This window comes from Pteropus vampyrus, unplaced genomic scaffold (genome assembly GCF_000151845.1).
Source record: "Pteropus vampyrus isolate Shadow unplaced genomic scaffold, Pvam_2.0 Scaffold635, whole genome shotgun sequence".
Taxonomy (NCBI): domain Eukaryota; kingdom Metazoa; phylum Chordata; class Mammalia; order Chiroptera; family Pteropodidae; genus Pteropus; species Pteropus vampyrus.
The window spans coordinates 302641-324625 of record NW_011889416.1 but is presented as its reverse complement, the minus strand read 5'-3'; the positions used below and the strand labels follow the sequence as shown (position 1 = coordinate 324625).

Genomic DNA, 21985 nt, shown 5'->3' with positions numbered 1-21985 from the left:
AAGGGAGATCTGGTACAAGGGCTGAATTTGGACACACATGAGACTGACAAATCGAACTCTGCCAGATTGGATTTCTTTGTTCTCTTTTGCCTCTTCCACATCCCTAACCTTAGATGGCTTAATTCCAAGACTACCCAATCAGACCCCTTGAATTAGAATTAATAGATATGTATAACCTCTACTTTCTTTCACCTCTTAAAATTGATCTCAAGCTTTTGTTCAGGGAAGCTAATTCGAGCTTTGTCTCTGGTCTCCTTGTTCAATTGGCCTGATGAATAAATCTCTTTATTGCTGCAAAAATCTGCTGCTTCATATTGTTTACTTCTCTGTAAGCGATGGGCATCACACTCAATGCCTTTGTTCAGTAATAACATTGTACTCATGGATTGGAAAGATTAATATTGTTAAAATGCCCATATTACCCAGAGAAATCTACATATTTAATGTAATCCCTATTAAAATACCAAAGGCATTTTTCACAGAATCGAAACAAAAATCCTAATATTTATTTGGAACCACAAAAGTCTCTAAATTGCCAAAGCAATCTTGAAAAAGAAGAACAAAGTTGGAGGTATTATGCTCCCTGATTTCAAACTGTAGTACAAATCTATAGTATTCAAAACAGCATGGTAGTGGCACAAAAACAGACACAAATCAATAGAACGGAATAGAGAGACCAGAAATAAACCCACACTTATATGGTCAAATAATCTATGGCAAGGGAGGTAAGAATATGCAATGGGAACGTGACAGTCTCTTCAATAAATGGTTTTTGGAAAACTGGATAGATACATGCAAAAAGTGTATCCCAGACCACTTTCTTACACCATATACAATAATAAACTCAAAATAGATTAAAGACTTAAATGTAAGACCTAAAGCCATAAAACTTTTAGAAGAAAATATAGGCAGTAACTCTTTCATATTGGTCTTAGCATCATTTTTTGGATATGGCTCCCCAGGAAATGGCAACAAAAGCAAACATAAACAAATGAGACTACATCAGACTAATAAGCTTTTGCACAGAAAAATAATCCATCAACAAAATGAAAATAAAATCTTCTAAAGGGGAAAAGATATTTGAAAATAACATATCCGATATGGGGTTTTCATCAAAAATATATCAAGAACTCATACAGCTCAACATCAAAAAAACAAACAATTTGATTAAAAATGTATAGACATTTCTCTAAAGAAGACATGCAGATCGTCAACAGACATGAAAAGATGCTCAACATCTTACAGAGAAACACAAATTAAAACCACAATGGAATATTATTCAGCAATAAAAATGTATAAAATATTGCCATTTGCAATAACATGGATGGGCCTAGAGGGTATTATGTTAAGCGAAATAAGTCAGACAGGCAAATACAAATACCTTATGAACTCACTTATATGTGGACTCTTCAAAAACAAAAAACAAAACAAAACAAAACAAAACAAACAAAAAAGCAAAAACAGACTCATAGATACAGAGAACAAACTGATGGTTGCCAGAAGGGAGGGGGTTTGAGGATAGGTGAAAAAGGTGAAAGATAAGAGGTACAAACTTCCAGTTATAAAATAAATAAATCACAGTCTATAATGTATAGCACAGAGAATAGTGCCAATAATATCATAATAACTATGTATGGTGACAGATGGTTTATAGACTTGTAATCATGTCCTAGAGTATATAAATGTAGAATCACTATGTTGCACACCTGAAAATCATATAATATTGTATGTCAATTGTACTTTAATGCAAAATAAATTAAAAAATAAAATTGTATCTAGCAATCACCACAAACACAGCTCACATCTGTAAAATTACTTTTAACATAAAAGCTAGAAGTTGTTCCTCCAGACTCCTAGCCCAGTGTACTTCCCACAATATCAGCTGACTTCATAGACTGGCAGAGTGCACTACGAATCACTAGGCATGAGAATTTGTATTGAAACACAGCACCAAGAGGAAATGGGGAAGAACTGAAGTCAGACCAAACTTGCTATGATTAGTAAATAATTCAGATCCCTCCTGGATGCCTTTTCCTGCCCAACAACAGGCATGGATATGTTGAAGGGAAGTATTTTCTGTAGACACATGTCGGGTTCACATTTTGCTCTCTGCTGTGTGACATGTATGTATCAGGAGGCAGTGGATTGCTCAGCCTGACCATGGAGATTTCACTTTGGGGGAATGGAGGCCATCAAGGGCCAGACTAAGGGACCTGGAATTTTCCCTGCTCACATAGGTGCCTGACAGGATACATTAAATGGAGTTGACCTGGTGATTGCTGACTGGGGGTGGGGAATTGAAGAGCACAGAGGCTGGTCACAGAGGAATATATCTCTGAATATATCTAACTGAAAGCAGGAATATTCTGCTGTTTCCCAGCTGCTCCAGGATTTAGGCATACTTAATTAAGGGCAACTCCAACAGTCCAACATAAACCAGAGCGCATCACCTAAGACACAACAGATGCCTAAGCTGCCTTGTATAGCCTCTGTGCTAATCTTCTTTCACCTCTTTTCCGCCCACTACGTGTGCCAGATATGACTTGATTTTCTTGGCTGGAAAATGTAAATTTAGCAATGATCTCTGTTTGCATCATTGAAAGTTGGCATGCCCCATCTCAAAGTCTTTAATAAGAGCAGGCTTCCTTGGATGCCCTTGATTGGCAGGGCATGTTCCAGACAGTGTGGGTAGGAAGGCTATTTGCACATTAAAGCATTATCCCAGAAGCCCCAGTGTCCTATTATAATTGAGTATCAAGTCAGGGAATGAGATTCTTCACCTTCCTCAGAGAAAGGTAGATCAAGAACTTGTGGCAGAAACCCCAACAACAGTCCATTGCCCTCCTATGACTTGCAGTGTCAAGAGAATGGCACTTTGTAGATGATCTGAATCACTTCATGGATCTCCCTTCACATAGGAGGGCACACAACCACAGGTCCAATCTGGATTTCCTTTTCACCTTCTGTATTTGGAGCTATCTGCTCCCATACTATTATTGACTGGTTTGAAAAGTTCTGTTATTTTTTGTTTCTGGGGGTAGGCAGAGAACATTTTGATTGCTGTGGCATACTTAATGAGGCCTTTGTTACCCCCGATTTTGCAAACATGTTCTCTTCTGTAATAATTTTTAGGATTACTTTTGCTTGTTTCAGACCCAGTTAACTAGCATTCACCTACAAATAAAAGGCCTTTCAAAGTGAGATGCAAGGATCATTTATGTGAGATTAAAAAAAAAAAAAAGAATACCTTCTCAGGAAGCACTGATTCAGGCAGAAGTCCAAATAATGTTCTGATTAGGAAATAAAGGCAAAGGGTATTTATGAAAAAGGAAAAGGAAAAAATTACATGAATAGTAGGAAGAGATTTATTCTATTACTTCACATGAGCTACCATGTGATGCTAATTCTAAACAATATATATATTTTTAAATTTTCAGTCCAGTAGCCATCAGTCTGGTAGACATAACATCTGCTTTCTTATTGTCTTTGCAAACAGTTTTTTGGGATATAATGTTGCTTTAGGCACAAGCCAAATGTTATTTTGTCCTGTTTCAACATTCCAAAGATTTGAGGCATAAAATGTGCAAGGCACTTTCTCTGGGGTGGCAGATCTGGCTCCATTTTAAGGTAGCTCAATTTATATTCTTCTTCTTCTTCTAAATTTTCTCCCTTTTGATGAAGATCTTTCCTTTAAAGCACTGCTGATCAATCACTGGAGAGCAGCATTGATCAGTTATTAAAAGTAATGATGTCAGAAACATGGCAGAGTAAGAGATGTCCTCAGTTATTGTTGTTATTATCATTATTATTATTTTTAAAGCCTACGGTAACCGGTATTCCTAGGTGGTCTCCCATCCAAGTACTAACCAGGCCCGACCCTGCTTAGCTTCCGAGATCAGACAAGATCAGGCGTGTTCAGGGTGGTATAGCTGTAGACTGTCCTTAGTTATTAAAAGCATCATTGATCTTTCATTGTTGGGATGGCTCATTCTGGATATGTTATGTCCTTGTAGGTCCTTCATTCCCAGAAAGGCTCATTTCTGGTATCTCATGTGCCACAAAAGAGAGGAAGTGTTTTTCCTGGGAGCCTTAGGCCACATTTGAGCCACAAGAGTGCCAGAACAGAGAAAGGCTTTACCGTCATGTTTTTTTTAAGGGCAAACATCTTCTGTAGTTTCTTGAGGTTTCTCACATGAAGCCTCATAGGACTTAGTGATCATTTCAAAATGTTGAGCAACTATTATTAGACTGGTGTTTTTATAACATCGAGCTATATAAAACAAAGTTTTATAACAGCAAAAAAATTCTATAATAACAAACAAAATGTTAAGTCCAATTTACAGAATGGATCTGAACCGGTAGGCAATACCTGAGGGCAGTAGCTGAAGATATTAAAGAATCATGAGATGTCAGCAGACATTGTATTTAATCATTTGGTTTGTGCCAGATTTTATTTGGTCCCATCTTCATTTTACCAGAGGTGTTTTATCTGAACACAGCAGGAAATATTAACAACAAAGCAAATTCCACCTTGCTTAGCTAAGATATAGTCAAGGGTAATTTTATTGTCTAATCTAACTCGTGCAAGAAAATTTAAATATTTTTCCTGGTTGGCTATTGCAGTGGTAGTCATTGCAGTACCTCTAAGGTTTTCAAAAAGTTTCTAATCATGTATTTATTCATTGAAATATCTGCCGAAGGAAAAAGTATGGTTTCAAATCTGGTACCTTTACTGGGGTTGACATCACTGGATATTAAACATGTTTGACTTTGTGTGCAACCAGTTGCATGTTTTGACCTGTGAAGTAGGTTTAAAGATGATGCCCAATGTTGAGTTACTTTTTTCCTGTCAGAAATTAAGGGGAAAAAGGAAATAATATTTATTATAGTGTGCGGTTGGCTTCTCAAATTATTTGTGAGATAGGAAGCAACAGAAGTAAAGGGGAAAAAATGAAGGTGTAGGTTATACAGGACTGGTCCAGAATTTTGGGTTAGTTGTCCACAACAGATGTCATCTGCTTCAGTTCCTTTTGTTGGTTGAACAGCCTATTTAAGTTCAAGAGCTCTGTAGGGAATGAAGGACCTACAAGGACATAACATGCCCAGAATGAGCCATCCCAACAATGTTGGTTGAACAGCCTATTTAGGTTCAAGAGCTCTAATCATGAATCCAGGAGTTCACATTTTTAAATTTAGTCATAAATGGCTTAGTTAAGATACCTGACATTTTTGAGAGATCAGGTAGGAAGGAAAAGATAATTGTTTTAATTTCGTCTACAAAGGTATAATTTACCAAAAAGCCATAGGTCATAGGTAGCTTAGGGAAAAAAAAAAACATTTCTTGTCACCGCTGGGGTGATGTGAAATCCAGAGTAGCCCCAGCGGCGTTGGGGGTGGAGGGCGGGGAAGAGGAGGACAGTGGACATGGCTTTGTGTGTTGTCCCTCAGTTCTTCCCCACTGCAAAGAATTACAGGTGGCTGAGAAAAAGTAAGACTTATTGAAAGTACATTTTAGAAGCAGACAGGCCATGCTAGGGGAGGCTGAAACCCTGTGGACTTTAGGAGATGAAGACATAAGATATTACGCACCAAAGGAAGGAGTGGGTTTCCAGCCAGGAGTGCTGTAACAATGCATGAATGGGAAGGTCTGTTTATATTTGGACCACGATGGGAGGGCCTAGATAATCAATATGAAGTCACCTTGACTGACATTTGGCTGCTATATAACACTTTGTGTATTGTGCATGTGTTTACCCAGCATTCAGTCTGTTATAATTAGATTCATGAACTTCTAAGCATAGTCATAACATTGTAATGATGGTATAATGAGACTAAAGTTATGGGCTGTACTTTCTGCCCATGCCTTTGTAGCTGATTTAGCCAGCAGCTTTTATGGCCTTTGTGCAATAGGATTTGGGGTAATTTATAATCCTAAAAGTGAGATATGTCTGGGAGGAACTTAAAGAAGGTCTTCAAGGGAAGTTTCTATGGTTACAGAGCTGGGCCTTGGCTCCTGTCGCTCATGCCTAACTACCTAACATTTTTTATATCTGGAAAACAAAGATTAAAAAAGATTAAAAGCAAAGACTACACTAGGAAGCTCATGTGAGCTTCCTAGTGTAGTCTTTGTATACATTAAATTTAAATCTAAATTTATGGAAAGTGGTCACAAGTTAAGGACATGCTCCCCATTACTTATCTGAATTCTGCCTTCCTCATCCTGCCCTTCACAAAACTTATTCTCTCTGCCTTGGGGAGCCTGCGGGCTGGGCTGTGCAGTTGTAACAAGATCTGGTTGAGGTTGCCAGGGCTACAGGGGTGCCTGGAGTGTCCCAATTGGCCCGCTGTCTGTGGTTGCAGAGAATGTGGGGCGTGGTGGGCGGCCAAAGGGGGCTCCCTCCGGTCGGCTGAATGGGGCTTCAGGGGTCTCAGAGCCAGAGTGTACAACTTTGGGGATTCCCTGGGAGCCTGAGTGAATGGAGCTGCAGAAGGCACTCCCTGAGTTGGCCTGGGGCACAAGGCTCTCGGGGCACCCTGGGGACTGGCAGGCTGGTGCTACAGTTAATACTAGGTGCCTTCGTAAGCCGGCTGACTGGGGCTGCAGCTAATGCAGGGCGAGGTGGCCCGGGTGCGGGTGCACTGTGCAGGGTGGCTGAAGCGTTGGGACTAGGCTCCCATAGCGCTATCTAGGTGGAGGAGGCATGAAAACAAGGGCGTTTGCTGGTTCCTCAGATCAAGAAGAGTTCCCGCAGTTCCTCACATTTGGCAGACGCCTTGGTGTTAGAAAATGGATTTTTTTCATGTATAGTCTGGGTGCCCTTTAAATCGCTGTTTTATCCCTGTGCCTCTCAGCAGGCGAGTCCCCCCTACAGACCCCTCAGTGATATCCCCACCCACTGCAGATCTCTCTTTTGGGGTGGGATTCCCGTGGTTACCTCATTTCAGTCTAATATAATACTCCTACCCTTCTCAATATGGTCCCTCTCTATATATTCCGTGTGTGTGTGTGTGTGTGTGTGTGTGTGTGTGTGTGTTGGTGGAGGAGGTGTGCTCAGAGTCTTCCTACTCCACCATCTTAGACCTGCCTCCAAGATGTAATTTTAAATTCAGGTATCCAAGTAGTGATTCTCTTAACAAGGAGCCAACCCTGCCATCTAGGTCATGGAAGTTTCCTCTCAGCAGGGCTCCATTGTGTGTGTAGTCATTGCCAGTTTTGTCTCACTCTCCACTAGACCATGGGCTCCTTGAGAAAAGAAACCATCTTCTTCACCATGATACAACTCCCAGTGCTTGGCAGGATAGAGTCTGGCACAAATGGGCCCTCAAGTATTTGTCAAATGAGTAATCTCTACTGCGTCTGCTCCAATCAATTGAGGATATTTAGCCATAATGAATGATTGAATACACACTCTTCAAATCCCTTATGCTAGTCGATAATGTGGTTTAATTTGCCTCAACATTAAAACAAGAAAAGTACTTTGATTTTGTTATTGTTAATACAATTTCCTTAATTTCTAAAATGTGGTTTTAAAGACTTGCATTGGCTTCAAATTTGTTAATTGCACACACCCCTTAACCCCTGCCTCCCACCCTCAACCCCACTACATGTTCAAATGAAAAGCGGGATAGGGAAGTCAGAGCTTCTTTGATGAGAAAGGGCCAGAATTGGGCTGAACCTCACTTGCTCAGCCTTCCTGGAATCCTCCACAGGCCCCCTGGATGGACTCAACCTAAAAGACAGATGGTATCTGTGGTCCAGATGTTTCTCTTCAGCTCCAGAGGCCCTCATGACAACAATGATACCGGCTTCCATGCCCATTTTCCTTTCCTCCTTCTCCCCAGTTTTTTTTCTAGTTTTATTGAGATATAACTGACATATAGTGTGTAAATTTAAGATGTATTTGCTGTGAAATGTTTACCAAGATAAAGATAATTAACACATCCTATACCTCACATAATTACCATTTTGTTGTTGTCATGGTGAGAACATTAAAGCTGTACTCTAATGCAACTTTTGAGTATATAAAACGGTATTGTTAACTATAGTCACCATGCTGTACATTAGGTCCCTGGAACTTATTCATCTTATAACTGAAGGTTCGTACCTTTTGACCGACATCTCCCCATTTCTCCCACCCCTTAGCCCCTCATGTCCACTTTCTTTAAAATACTGAAATGGTATTAGTGAAAGAAGACAAACATTCAGAGGCAAAATCTGTTTCCAGAGAGCCAAATTTTCTTGTCATTGTGTTTTGCTCGGCTTTTTGTGTTTAGCCTCAGAGAGTACCTAAGCAGTAAGTGTGGGTAGATGAGCCCACCCTCCAGACTTATTGCTCTAATGGCAGGACAGGGGAAGAGGATGAAAAAGAAAAATGATGGGAACACTTCTTCCCTCTCCGTGTCTTCTAACCCTTTAGAATATCCTGAGTAGTTCAATGCATAAGCCCAGAATTAGTCTTAAGTTTGTGATTTGTTAAGAGAACAGGTATGATGTTTGCTAAACCCAGTTCTGAAAAAAAGGACTGAATGGATTCTCAGTACAATTATGTCCTACAGGCTTTAAAAATCAGACAACAGTGATAACAGATAAAATTATCATGAAATGATTTATTGAGAAAACGACCACTCAGGTGAGTAACATCACGCAGCAATGTAAGATCGTCTTCGTTTTTGCATTAAAAATAGAAATATGTTTAAAGTACCTCAACTAATTCAGCTGGGGATGCAGAATAGCTGTGGTTCTGGTCAGATGTTTAAAAAGAATAGATTCAGAGGCATGTGTGCTTGTCTGGATGTGTGCGTGTGAGTGTGTGTGTGTGCAGAAACTACCAAAGCAGCTGGTAAGAGGGAGTTTAGATATAGTTGTTGTAGTTTACCCCCAAACCTTGGGGCAAGGGCATGTATTTTCCTCAGAGCACAAATCCGACAGTCAATAATGGATGTTGGGACTGTGTAGCGCCAAGGGGCACCATCTCCTCAAGGGGACATCACCTGCAGCGCAGGCCAGGGAGTCCCTGGGGAGGGAGTCGGGCTGTTACTCGGCCTGAGCCTTGGAGGGGGCATCCACGACTGCGGGGCTGCTCTTCTTGGCTACACGAACCGGTGCTTCGGAAGGGCCCTTGGGGATCTTGCCCTCTGCTCCTTCCGGGTTGGGGCGGCGGGATCCATAGAATGGCGGGGGCCTCTGCTGCAGGCCTCCAGCAACGCGGCCACTCTCCTTGTCCTTCCATGTCAGCTCCTCGGAGATGCCGGACGAGGGTTTGGGACCAAGAGCGCGGCCTCGGCCCCTAGGGCGACTCAGCCGGTAGCTGAGGCCGGGCTTCCGCGCTGGCGGTGCGCCCTGGGGCCTTGCGGCAGGGGCGGGCCCAGGCAGGTGGGCGGCCTGCAGGCCGCGGTCGGGAATGAAGATCGAGGGGCGGCCGGGCACGGCCTGGGCCCCGCGGAAGGGCGAGCAGCGCCGCAGCCATTGGTCTGGGGGCGGGCTGGGCAGGCGGCGCCTCGGGCCTCGGGTCATGGTGAAGCCGTCGCCGCCGCCCTCGCTTTCGTCGACGTCGTCCTCGGCGCCCCTGGGACGGCTAGGCTGAGGCGCGCGGTGGCAGATGTAGAAGCCGCGGTAGACGCCGGCGCGGTTGGCGGCAAAGCGGCTGCCCTCCACTGGGGCGCCTGCCGGCCCGGTCACGTTAGCGGCCTCGGTGCCCCGCTCGCCCTGCACCACGTCGAACTCCACCGTCTCGCCGTCGCCCACGCTGCGTTGGTACTTGCGAGGGTTGTTCCGGGCGATGGCCGTGTGGTGCACGAACACGTCTTCCTCCGTATCGTGTCTGCTGATGAAACCATATCCTTTCTTCACATTAAACCACTTCACAGAGCCACGCACCCCCTTGGCGACGACCTTCTTGGGCGCCTTTTTCTTGGCGCCCGCCGCCGCGGTGGCCTCGGAGATCGCGTCCCCGCTGAGGTTGCTGGCCAGTAGGGCCCGGGGAGAATCTCCGCCTCCCAAGGACAAAAGATCTTTCCGCGCGGCTTGAGGGAAGACTGAAGCGGTCCCCTTCCTGAGGGTGACCTCTCCTTTCTCACTCATGAGGACTTCCTTTCTCTTCTTCTCAAAGAAATATGCGGGAACTCTGTCCCGGGGATGGGGAGTGTTGAGGGAGAGGATCCGTCTGCAAGCGGGAGCCTAGCTCTGGGAGGGACGCGGGTCAGGGCCAAGGACTCTATGGCTTTGCCCCGAGACTCTTGGGAGTGGGCTGTGGCGTCTCCTGGGGCAACAAGGCTGCTGTGGTGACGTCTCAATGGCGGGGAGGGTCCTAGGCCCGGCTCTAACGGGGGCGGGGCAGGTGGGCTCTGCCACGTGCACCTGGCACCACGTCACAGCACCTCTTGGTCCCCCGTGGAGAAGGGGCACACATGAAGCTCTAGGGAGTGGTCTTTTTGAAGACCCTGTTGTTTGCTTGAGTGGATGTGAAGAGAGGACCCACCTTCCATCTCTCTCCCTTGGTTGGGGAGATTCACAACTTCCTAAGGGCACTCTCTCACAAAACCCTGGTCCTAGTCCAATCCCTTGTGTCCTCTCTGTAAGAGGCATTTTGTGTAACTTGAGAGACAAAATAACAATAGCGGGAAATTAAGACCCAATCAAAGAAGCCCGCTGTGTTTTATTGTTTGTTTCTTTATTTTGTTTTCCTGCAGAGGGGCAGAGGAAACCTGCCAGGCCTAGAATGCTAGTACTGAGAGGACACTAAACTAGCGCAAGTTTATCTAGACTCGTGTCAGGCTTGTAAAGTAGCGAAGATGAGTGAGAACACTTTGTAACTACAATGTTCTGAAAACCCTGTTGAACTCTGTGTTCTTGCCTACATAAGGCAAATGATCGGGAAGAATAAAACAGAGCTCAGGCAATTCACCCTCATGTTTAACTGTAGATCCATTTTTTAAATAAATTTTTCATGTAGCTCTGACCCTGTGATCATCCTAAATTGGGGTTCCGATTTAATTATATACAAACCGTGAGAATTCGGCCCTACTTCCCTGCTTGATACTGTGCTAAGGTACAGCTAGTTCTCTGAAATATAGTCTTCCTGAAGTAATGATAGAGCATGCTAAAGTAGTCGATTGTATCTGGTAAGAAAACTGGTTTTAATTTATTAATAAAGAAAATAAGCTAAGTTGGCCTACCATTTTAGAGTTTACAGAAAACTTTCACAAGTTGTGCATTTGATCCTTGCAACGACTCACTCTATAAGGAAATGGGTCAGGTGCTGTTTTTACTTTAGTTTGACAGATGAGGTGTCCTGGGCTCGGAGATAGGAAGTTGTTTCCTACGTTCACATTGTTCACATAAGTATGGAGTGAACCCTTAAATCTTATCTCAGATAAATTTCACTCTAGGTCCAGGTCTCTTTCCACTACACATCACTGGCCTTTATGTAGAGTTCTGTCACCTGTTTCACGTGATGTCAGAGTCCAGTGACCTCTTTCAGAGAGGTCATTGTCTCATACAGTCCAGCAGAGAATCTGAGAAACATTTCTCCATGGCTGATCTGTCTCTCTCGTGTCCAGGCTCCTAGGCCTGATACTCTCCAGGTGCAAAACTTGCCTTTTTATCAATTAATCAGCACCCTCTGTCTCCCATACCCACTAACCTTCTGCCTGCAGCCAACCAGAAAGCAAAACCTACTTATTATAGACTCTGGAGCCATTTCTTCACCATGCTGCTGTAATACAAAATGGAAAAAGGGGTCTTAATTTTTATTTTATTCTTTAAAGGAACACTTCTCTGGGCATCATCTCTTACAGTTTTTACAAGCGCGAGAGAGCAGCAGGCTATGGTCAGTATCCTCGCGTGACAGCGAGTAAGCAAGAGCAGCGAGTAAGGGCAGGAAGCAGCTAACTGACCTAACCAAGGCCACACACTTACTAAGTGCAGAGCCAGGATAATATCTCCGGGCTTTCAGGCACTCTGATTCCTGGTCCACTGTGCCCTCCATGGCCCCATGGGGCCACTTCTATGATGCCAGCAACTGTTCTTTCTTTCATGTCCCAATTACTTTCCTTGCTGCTTCTCACATTTGCCATGCCCATTCCCATCTCTCTGCCTGTGTTCACCTTTTCCTCATTCTCCTAGGAATATTTTTCTCCTCTCCTCTGTCTGTATAAATCTTACACACCCTTCTAGTCCCACTTTTGCAATCCCCTCCTATCCCCTTTCCAGATGCGCTAGTCCATCACGATCTCTGTCTTCTCAGAAACCAGTCGCATTGACAGCCTGACTATGAATGGCTACTCTAACAAGATTCATTTAGTTTGACTGAATATGTCCTTTTGAATCTCTTATTGTTGTTTCCATAATACACAGGAAAGTGCTTTAGAGCCATCATGAAGATCTATTAAACCTTCCTTGTGTGTATTTTATGCAAGAAGAAAGGCATTGTGAAAAAAAGATATGAATTATTAGTTAAAGCTTAAGGTTTAAATTACTGAGGCCATTGTATTATTTTTATGACACCATCAGCTTCTATATATGTCTTTATCTTTATTTTGCACTTCTCTCCATCCTGCCTGTGATACATATTGTTTAATTCCTATTATTTAAGAGCTGTCAATGAAATGGAAGTTAATTCAGGTTTAAGATATACTGTGTAATCCATAGGCTTGTTACTAAACTCATGGGGTTTGCAGCTTGGGGTGCTCTATTCAAGAACTAGATGTGGTCAGTTGTTATTAGGAAGTTTTACTTACTTGCACTAAGTAAAGGAGATGGGGTTCACATCTAAAGCTCTGTCTCTCTGAAGGGAGGCTTAGCCATTGCTTATATACACTATTTGGTTAATTACACATTGATTTCTTCTTTGTAGTTGCCTGGTTTAGTTCCTGTCAAGCTCATCTTGTTTATAGCTGAATCTGCAAAATACTTAGCTACATTTTAATATTTAGCAAGAATAGCATTTAGTTAGAACCACCCAGACCTTGAGACCCTTGTCCTATCTAAAAATTCCTCTTTGAGATTTTTCATTCCTCATTCTTGAGGGAATGGGGATGAGGATCATGCTTCTATAACTAATTCCTGCTGAACATGGCCGGAGTACATCTTTGAGTTAGAGAAGTGAAATTCTCTGGCTGCCTGACTTATGAAAGTCCTTCGGTTCGCTAGGTACAGGGATTCCTGAGAACAGGAGTGCATAAAGAGTGCACTACTCTAATAGGAGATATGTGCCATAAGAAGCGAGACAGAAGCAGGGGAAAAATCAAGGAGACTGAGACCCCGCCACTCATAAACTCACTCTGGTGGGAATCTAATGAGCAAGATGGACCAGAGTGACAGCTTCTCTAAGAAAAAAGAGTTTTAAACCTCTAATAATTGATGCCAGCAAGGGAGAGAAGAAGAAAGCTGCTGTCATAGTTGAATCTTTTTTCCATATGATCCAGGACACCAAACCATGATAAAAATTCAGGAATTATTTATTGAGCCGCTAGGTCTATCCAGGACTTTGAAGAACAGGTATGATCTGGGCAGGAAGTGACTATGCAGAAAGGACAAGATCAATGGATGAAGCACAGCAATCCCAGAAGGAGAAAGGATACCAGATATGACAGTTAATCAGTGTCCCATGGTTTCTCAAGCACAGTGATGCTTGCCATGCGGCAGAGTAAAGATCTATATCTCAACTTGGGGAAGGAAGACAGGGGGAGGAAGTCCTGACACGGACCTCTGCATCTATTCTCTTGTGACAGTACACCATAGAAAAGCCCCTGGCGATGGTAGGAAGCACTCTTGGGAAATATAAACTCTGTGTGTGTGTGTGTGTGTGTGTGTACGTGTGTGTGTGTACAAGCATCACACTCACATAGGAGGAAGGTAAGGCCAAAGGTGTCAGGCCATACTGTTCAGGCCCACACAGCACAAGGCCCTCTATGATCACACATCCTGTTAAACACCATCCCCTAGTTAGCCAGCTACACAGCTGCAGCTCTAACACTAAAGCTTTTCTGAAAATCAGGATACAGGGCGAAACCACCACTCACTCTCTTTGTTCCCCAAACCCACTGACCAGTAAGTGCTGGAACAAACCTTGAGATAAGCAGATCACCTGAGGTCTATATAACCCACAGTTTCCATCTTTCACAGACTTTGGCTCCTTTACCTCCTGTCCCCAGTTTGGAAACATTTGGAGCTCAAAACTGAAAGTGAAGCTCCAGTTCAGAGCTTAGATCCATGCAACCCTATGTTCACGGCAGCACAATTTAAAATAGCCAAGATATGGAAGCAACCTAAATGCTTGGATAAAGAAGTTATGGTTCATATATACAATGGAATATTACTCAGCTATTAAAAAAATGAAATCCTACCATTTGCATTGACATGAATGGACCTAGAGGTTATTATGCTGAGTGAAATAAGTCAGACAGAGAAAGATAAATACCATATGATTTCACTTATATGCAGAATCTAAGGAACAAAAAGAACAAACGAATCAAAACAGACTCACAAATATAGAGGAGAGATCTGGTGATTACCAGAGGGGAGGGGGATTGGGGAGCTGGGAGAAAAGAGTGAAAGGTTAAAGAGGAACATATTAGTAGTTGAAAGGTGGTCACAGGGATAGGGTGCATGGCATATGGAATATAGTCAGTAGTAACATAATGGCTATGTGTAGAGCCAGATGGATGATATAGTAATCAGGGGCCCATTTCGTAAACTATATAAATGTCTAACCAATGTACTGTATACTTGAAACTAATAATAAAAAAATTTAAATGATAGAAACCAAAAAAAATTTTTAAATAAAAAAAAGAAGTTACAAGAAACAGCTGCAGTACAGGTTGTTCAAATCAGAATGAAACAGGAGGGAAAAATAAAGAGAGTCATTGATGCCATGAGGGGCTGCTCACACAAGGCACTGCATGGCCTAATCTCTTCTCTTCTGCCACAGGCACCCACACTGGCACAGTCACCTCCTACTGCAGTTACAGTTACTGGCTCATCTCAGCCCTCTGGCTTCTGGACTCCTAGAGAAGATAGGTCGAGAAGGCCACCCCAACGCTTGTCCCCCATGTCCCAGACAAGTGAGACTGTGAGAGGCAGAGGACAGGGCCAGGATGCCTGGTTTCTGTGTGGTGTCACCTCCCTGCATTTGTCTCACTTCCAGCTTACACCTTAGCAATGAGGTATTCTGTTCCTAAACTTCCATGGCTGCCTCTAGCTGTGATAAAACACTGGGGTGCTCTACCTCGCTGCTTCCACAGCAGAGCAAATGCCCAGGTCAGCCCATTCTGCTAGCAGTCAGCAAACTCCCCAAGCCATAGGGGCCTGTGGCCAGGCTGAGTGAAGGCCACTCCCCAAGGAGGGGACAAAGCTTAGAATCACCTTGTCTTTGTCACTTTGTGAATGTAAAGAGCAAGCTCTCCCACTTTAACCCACCCCACCCCCAGCTTTGGAGGAGAGACGGGGAGCCAATGGGCTGTTGCTCAGATTGGACTCTAATACAAGAAAATGCATGACTGTGCACCAGCCCAGAGTCAGTGATCTCAAAACCATCTTTGCAGATATATGCTCTTTCATATGAATGGAGAGAGAACCAATAAATTACTTTTAAAGATAATTTAAAAATGTTAACACATTTACTAAAAGCAATTCATTTCTCCATGTCATTTCCACCTTTCTTCCATACCATGTGGCCAGGAAGCCGAATCTTGTGGCTTCTGTTACTCAAAATACATGCCTGTGGTTGATTGTACATGCTTCATTTTCCAAGTCTAGTAAAGCTGACTTAAACCACATTTTTAATCATAGCAGACTTTTCTTTTTTTCTTGCACCAAACCAATCAGATAATCTTAGTTTTATTTAGTATTCATTGCTCCTAGAAAATTTGTCCTCTGTTACCACATCTTTAATAAAATTTCTGAAAGCAAATCTGCTAATAGAACATCTCTTTATATCAATGAGACTCTTTGAAGACATGTGACATGTAATCTTTCCTCCTTATCCTTCAGAAGAAGGGAAGCAGTGTGAATCTTATTCAAGCAGTTTACAAAACGTGCTTCATTTTTTTCGTAGTTTATGACTTTTTTTAAGTATGTTGGGATAACATTGGTTAATACAATTATTTAATTTTCAGATGTACATTTTAATTTGACATCTGTATATTCTATTGTGTGTTTACCACCCAAAGTCCAGTTTCCTTCAGCTACCATATATTTGATCCCCTTTACCCACTTCACCTTCCCCTATCCCCTTATATTTGACGCCCTTTAACCGTCTACCTTCCACCTCCTCCCCCACCCTCTACCCTCTGCTAACTGCTAGTCTATAGTCTATGTCCATGAATCTCTGTTTGTTTGTCCTGTTCATTTGTTGCTTTTAGGTTTATATCCCACATATAAATGATATCATGTGATTTTCAATATTTTCTGTTTAGCTTAGTTCGCTTAGCATGATTATCTCGAGGTCCATCCAGGTTGTCGCAAATGGCGGTATTTCATCTCTTCTATTGCTGAGTGATATTCCATTGTATATATGTACCACAGCTTCTTTAGTCAATCATCTATCGTAGAACACTTCGGTTGCTTCCAAGTCCTGGCCACTGTGCATAATGCTGCTATGAACATCAGTGTGCAAATATCTTTTTGGATATGGGTTTTCAAGACTTTGGGGTAAATACCCAGTAGAGGGATTGCTGTATCATATGGTAGATAAATTCTTAGTTTTTTGAGGAACCTCCATACTGTTTTCCATAGTGGCTGTACCAATTTGCAGTCCCACCAACAGTGTATGAGGGTTCTTTTTTCTCTGCATCCTCTCCAGCATTTGTTATTACTTGTTCTGTTGATTATAGCTATTCTAACAGGTATGAAATGGTATCTCATTGTGGTTTTGATTTGCATTTCCCTAGTAGGTAGCAATGTTGAGCATCTTTTCAAATATTTGTTGACCATTTGTATGTCCTCTAGGGAGATGTGTCTGTTCAGGTCCTCTGCCCATTTTTTGATTGGATCATTTGTTGTTTGTTGTTATTGAGTTGTATGAGTTTTTTGTATATTTTGGATATTAGGCATTTATCGGAGGCATTGCTTACAAATATATTTTCCCATTCAGATGGATGTCTCTTTACCTTGTTGACGATTTCTTTTGGTGAGCAGAAGCTTTTTAGTTTGATGTAGTCCCATTCATTTATTTTAGCTTTTACTTCCCTTGCCTTTGAGGTCAAATTCATAAAATCCTCTTTAAGTCCAAGGTCCTTGAGTTTAGTTCCTATGTTTTCTTCTATGCATTTTATTGTTTCAGGTCTTATATTCAGGTCCTTAATCCATTTTGAATTAATTTTGGTGTGCGGTGATAGACAACAGTCTAGTTTCATTCTTTTGCAGGTGGCTTTCCAGTTTTCCCAGCACTGTTTACGGAAGAGGCTTTCCTTTCTCCACTGTATGGTTTTGACATTTTTTGTCAAATATTATTTGCCATATAAATATGGGTTTACCTCTGGACTCTTGATTTTGTTTCATTGATCTGTGTGTCTGTTTTGCTGCCAATACCATGCCCTTTTGACTACTGTCGCTTTGTAGTATAACTTGAAGTCAGGCAGAGTGATGCCTCCAGCCTTGTTCTTTTTTCTCAGGATGACTTTGGCAATTCGGGGTCTTTTATGCTTCCATACAAATGTGATGGTTTTTTGTTCCATTTCTTTAAAAAATGCCGATGAGATTTTGATGGAGATTGCATTAAATCTGTATAATGCTTCAGATGATATGGTCATTTTAACTATGTTGATTCTTCCAGTCCAAGAACATGGAATCACTTTCCATTTAATTTTATCTTCTTTAATTTCTTTTAATAGGATCTTGTAGTTTTCATTATATAGGTCCTTCACATGTTTCGTTAGATTTATACCTAAGCATTTTATTCTTTTTGTTGCAATTACAAAAGGAATTATTTTTTCCACTTCTTATTCTGATACTTCATTATTAGAGTATTGGAACGCTATGGATTTTTGAACATTGATTTTGTATCCAAAGACTTTATTGTATTTGCTTATTGTTTGTAGTAGTGTTCTTGTGGACTCTTTAGGGTTTTCTATATAGAGAATCATGTCTTCTGCAAATAGTGACAGTTCGACTTCTTTGTTTCCTATTTGGATGCTTTTTATATCTTTCTCTTGTCTGATTGCACTCGCTAGGACCTCCAATGTTATACTGAATAACAGTGGCGATAGTGGACAGCCTAGCCTTCTTCCTGATCTTAGAGTGAAGGTTTTTAGTTTTTCACCATTAAGTATAATGTTGGCCGAGGGTTTGTCATAGATGGCCTTTATTATATTGAGATATTTTCCTTCTATACCGATTTTGTTAAGTGTTTTGATCATAAATGGATACTGTATCTTGTCGAAGGCTTCTTTTGCATCTATTGATATGATCACATGATTCTTATTTTTTTATTAGTTTATGTAGTGTATCACATTAATCGATTTGTGTACGTTGAACTATCTCTGTGCCTCTGGGATGAATCCCACTTGATCGTGGTGTATACTCTTTTTAATATGTTGCTGTATTTGGTTTGCTAGTATCTTATTTAGGATTTTTGCATCTGTGTTCATGAGAGATATTGGTCTGTAGTTTTCTTTTATGTGTTATCTTTACTGGATTTTGGTATCAGAGTAATACTGGACTCATAAAATGAGTTGGGAAGGATTGCCTCCTCTTCGATTTTTTGGAAGAGTTTGTGGAGAATGGGTATTAAATCTTTGATGTTTGGTAGAATTCACTGGTGAAGCCATCTGGCCCTGGACTTTTTGGTAGGTTTTTGATTATTGTTTTAATTTCTATACTGCTGATCAGTCTATTTAGATTTTACAGTTCTTCTTGATTCAGTCTAAGAAGGTTGTATTTTTCTAAGTACTGGTCCATTTCTTCTAGGTTATTAAATTTGGTGTTGTATACTTTTTCGTAGTATTCTTGTATGATCCTTTGTATTTCTGCGTTGTCAGTCATAATTTCCCCTCTTTCATCCCTGATTTTGTTTATTTGTGTCCTTTCTCTTTTTTCTTTAGTGAGTCTAGCCAGGGGTCTGTCAATTTTATTAACCTTCTCAAAGAACCAGCTCTTTGTTGCATTTCTTTTTTCTTTTTTTGTTTTCAATTTCTTTTATTTCTACTCTAATTTTGATTATTCATTTCTTTCAACTAACTTTAGGCTTCATTTGTTCTTCCTTTTCTAGTTTTTGAAGATGAAGCATAAGGTTGTTTATTTGGGTTTGTTCTTGTTTTTTGAGATAGACCTGTACTGATGTGAACTTTCCTCTATGATCGCTTTTGCCGTGTCTAAAAGATTTGATATGTTGTGCTATCATTACCATTCATTTCTCTGTATCTCCTGATCTCTCTTTTTATTTCTTTTCTGACCCAGTAATTCTTCAGTATCATGTTGTTTAATCTCCGTGTTTTTGTGGTTCGTCCTGCTTTCTTTTTGCAGTCGATCTCTACTTTCAAAGCATTATGATCAGAGAATATGGTTGGTGTGCTTTCATCCCTCTTACATTTGTTGAGACTATCTCTGTGTCCCAGTATGTAGTCAATTCTTGAGAATGTTCCATGTGCACTAGAGAAGAATGTATAAGCAGCTGTTTTAGGATGGAAGGCTCTGTAAATGTCAATTATGTCTGGTTTGTCTAATGTGTCATTTAAGGTTGTTATTTTCTTATTGATTTTCTGTTTGGATGATCTGTCCATATCTGACAGTGGGGTATTTAGGTCCCCTACTATGATAGTGTTTTGTTCTGTTTCTCCCTTTATTTCTGTTAGTAATAAATTGCAATGTTTAACATAATAATGTTTTAAAGATTTAGCTCTTAATGTTAAATAAGAAGTTAGATTATTTGCTACTGTGAGGATATCATCACCATTGGAATTTATCTTATATTCAGCTATTAATTATACATTTGGTGAATATTTTTGACATGCAGTGCTGCTTTCAATATCTAGAAATGTTTAGTGTAAACACACCTAACTTACATAAAGCCCCTTATATGATTTGCCAAACAACATTTAGAATGCTGTGTAGTCGGAACTATACATTTGTGTTCTGTTTCTCAGGCCAGGGATTGTGGAACTCCCCGCAGGCCACTAAACTTACAAGGTGAAAATGGTACATTTTCCTGCACTGTCAAATTTATTCAAAAATTTGGGGAAACAGCATTTTTATACTAAACATCAATGTATTTTGCAATAAATATAATGAAGTTTTAAAACAGAAATTTTTAAGTCAGGCAATGTACTGCTTCCTTATTTTGGTATTATTCTTAAATCCACTCCTCTTCCTCCTTTGCTGAAAATGAAGCACTTTCATATGCACTATGTTAATGGAGAGAAAAAGCACAGTACTGTAGGGAAGCCTATATTAGCCAACATATTTTGCAGTGTTTTCAGTTTTACAGTTTATATTCCAGCACTCAAAACTCAGGGTCAAGTTTTGACAAAAGAAGTATTTAGTCATACTAAATACTGAGATAATATTTATATCTTAGATTGGTCAAAGTAAATCACACTGATTTCTAATGATCTAAATATAAGTTAAGATGTCCTAATGAACATGCACCTACATTTGATAGAAATTAAATGTAACTTTTGTGTTCAGATTTTGGTTTACATAGACTATCATATGTCAAGAATTTTTATATAAAAGGATCATTTCTACTCACCGTGCATTACAACCAACTGATGTGATTAATATGGATGGTAAAAATTATCCAAAATATGGATATGACAGTATTATGTGACACATGCAGTGTGGAAAAAATATTGTGAAACACATCTGTTTACATTAGTTTTAAAAAAGATGTGGTCTCATAGGTAAGTCGTATGTTACTAACTTAGCCCTAAATGTTCTTTTAACTACTGCTTTAATATCTCTGCAAAATATACTTAAGATACATTTTATAGTAACAGAAGCCTTTTAAATTTAAGTTGATTTGTCCCCTGTGTTCTTGATTTTTCAATACTTCAACTCAGTCAAAATTTTATAGACAGGCCTGAAATTTTTTTGAGTACTTGTTTCTTTAGTAGTTTGAAGATAAAAAGCCACTTTTTAAGTACTAAATGTCATTATATGTCTTTAAAGTTTCCTGTGCTTCAGATTTGAAATAATTTAGTCATCTTTTCTCTGTATGTAAGTTGTGTAATTTGTTACTTTCAAATACCAGTACTTCAATACAGTTAGGTTTTTTTGTTTTTTGGTTATGTGTAAAAATGGAGAGAAACAGTGATGCGAACCAATATTTTGCTTCAGAGCACATTTCCTAAACATAAATTTATCTTCCTAATTATGTTTACTTAAGCAAATATTCAATTTTATTTGCATTACTTGAGAATGTATTTATTTTAAGATGAAAGCAATCCAGATGTATATCTAAATATTAGGCAGAATTCAATCAATAATTTAAAAATTTGCATGGATAATACATAAAATGATTAATTCAAATACAAATACATGAGAATTGACAGTCTATTACAGTGATAATTTTGTATTTTTCAGAAAAAAATGAAAGGAAATTCCTCTTACTTTTTTCTTTTTATTATTATGACCAGCTTTTGATATTTCATTGTTATTGAGATACATTTTTAGAATAAAATTTTGTTCTCCCAGAAGAAAATAAAGTGCATAAAGTTAATTTATGGTGGAAATCTCATTAAAAGTCAATATAGAAAGATGTTCTTATCCTAGTATTTAAAAATGCATATGGGATTATTTCTTTTGTCCTGACCACAATGCAACATTGTTAGTTGTATACTTACTGGATTTCATCTATGTTTTTGTGACTTCCAAATGAAAATAATTCCAGGAAAGCATCATATTAAAGCTATTTAAAAATTGTTGACACATCTCCAGAAGTAACTTTATATAAATAGATTAAAGATTTAAATGCAAAACAAATAAAAGTTCTAGAAGAAAATAGAGCCAGATACTTAAATTTTCTTAGAGAAGTGTTGGGAAAGGCCT

The 21985-nt window shown here is 40.3% G+C and overlaps 1 protein-coding gene and 1 pseudogene across 1 annotated transcript; both read right to left on the bottom strand.

The window, feature by feature from the left end:
• Positions 1-3818: 3818 nt before the first annotated feature.
• LOC111733775 lies at positions 3819-3937 on the bottom strand (annotated as a pseudogene).
• Positions 3938-9034: 5097 nt separating this feature from the next.
• On the bottom strand, positions 9035-10081 carry LOC105308891 (Y-box-binding protein 3-like). The gene has a single exon (XM_011384954.1). It carries the CDS (start codon positions 10079-10081, stop codon positions 9035-9037), a length of 1047 nt encoding a protein of 348 aa, XP_011383256.1.
• Between the last annotated feature and the right edge of the window lie 11904 nt (positions 10082-21985).

Coding starts and splice junctions, on each gene's coding strand:
- LOC105308891 (XM_011384954.1), bottom strand. CDS start 10,081: ATGAGTGAGAAAGGAGAGGTCACCCTCAGGAAGGGGACCGCTTCAGTC.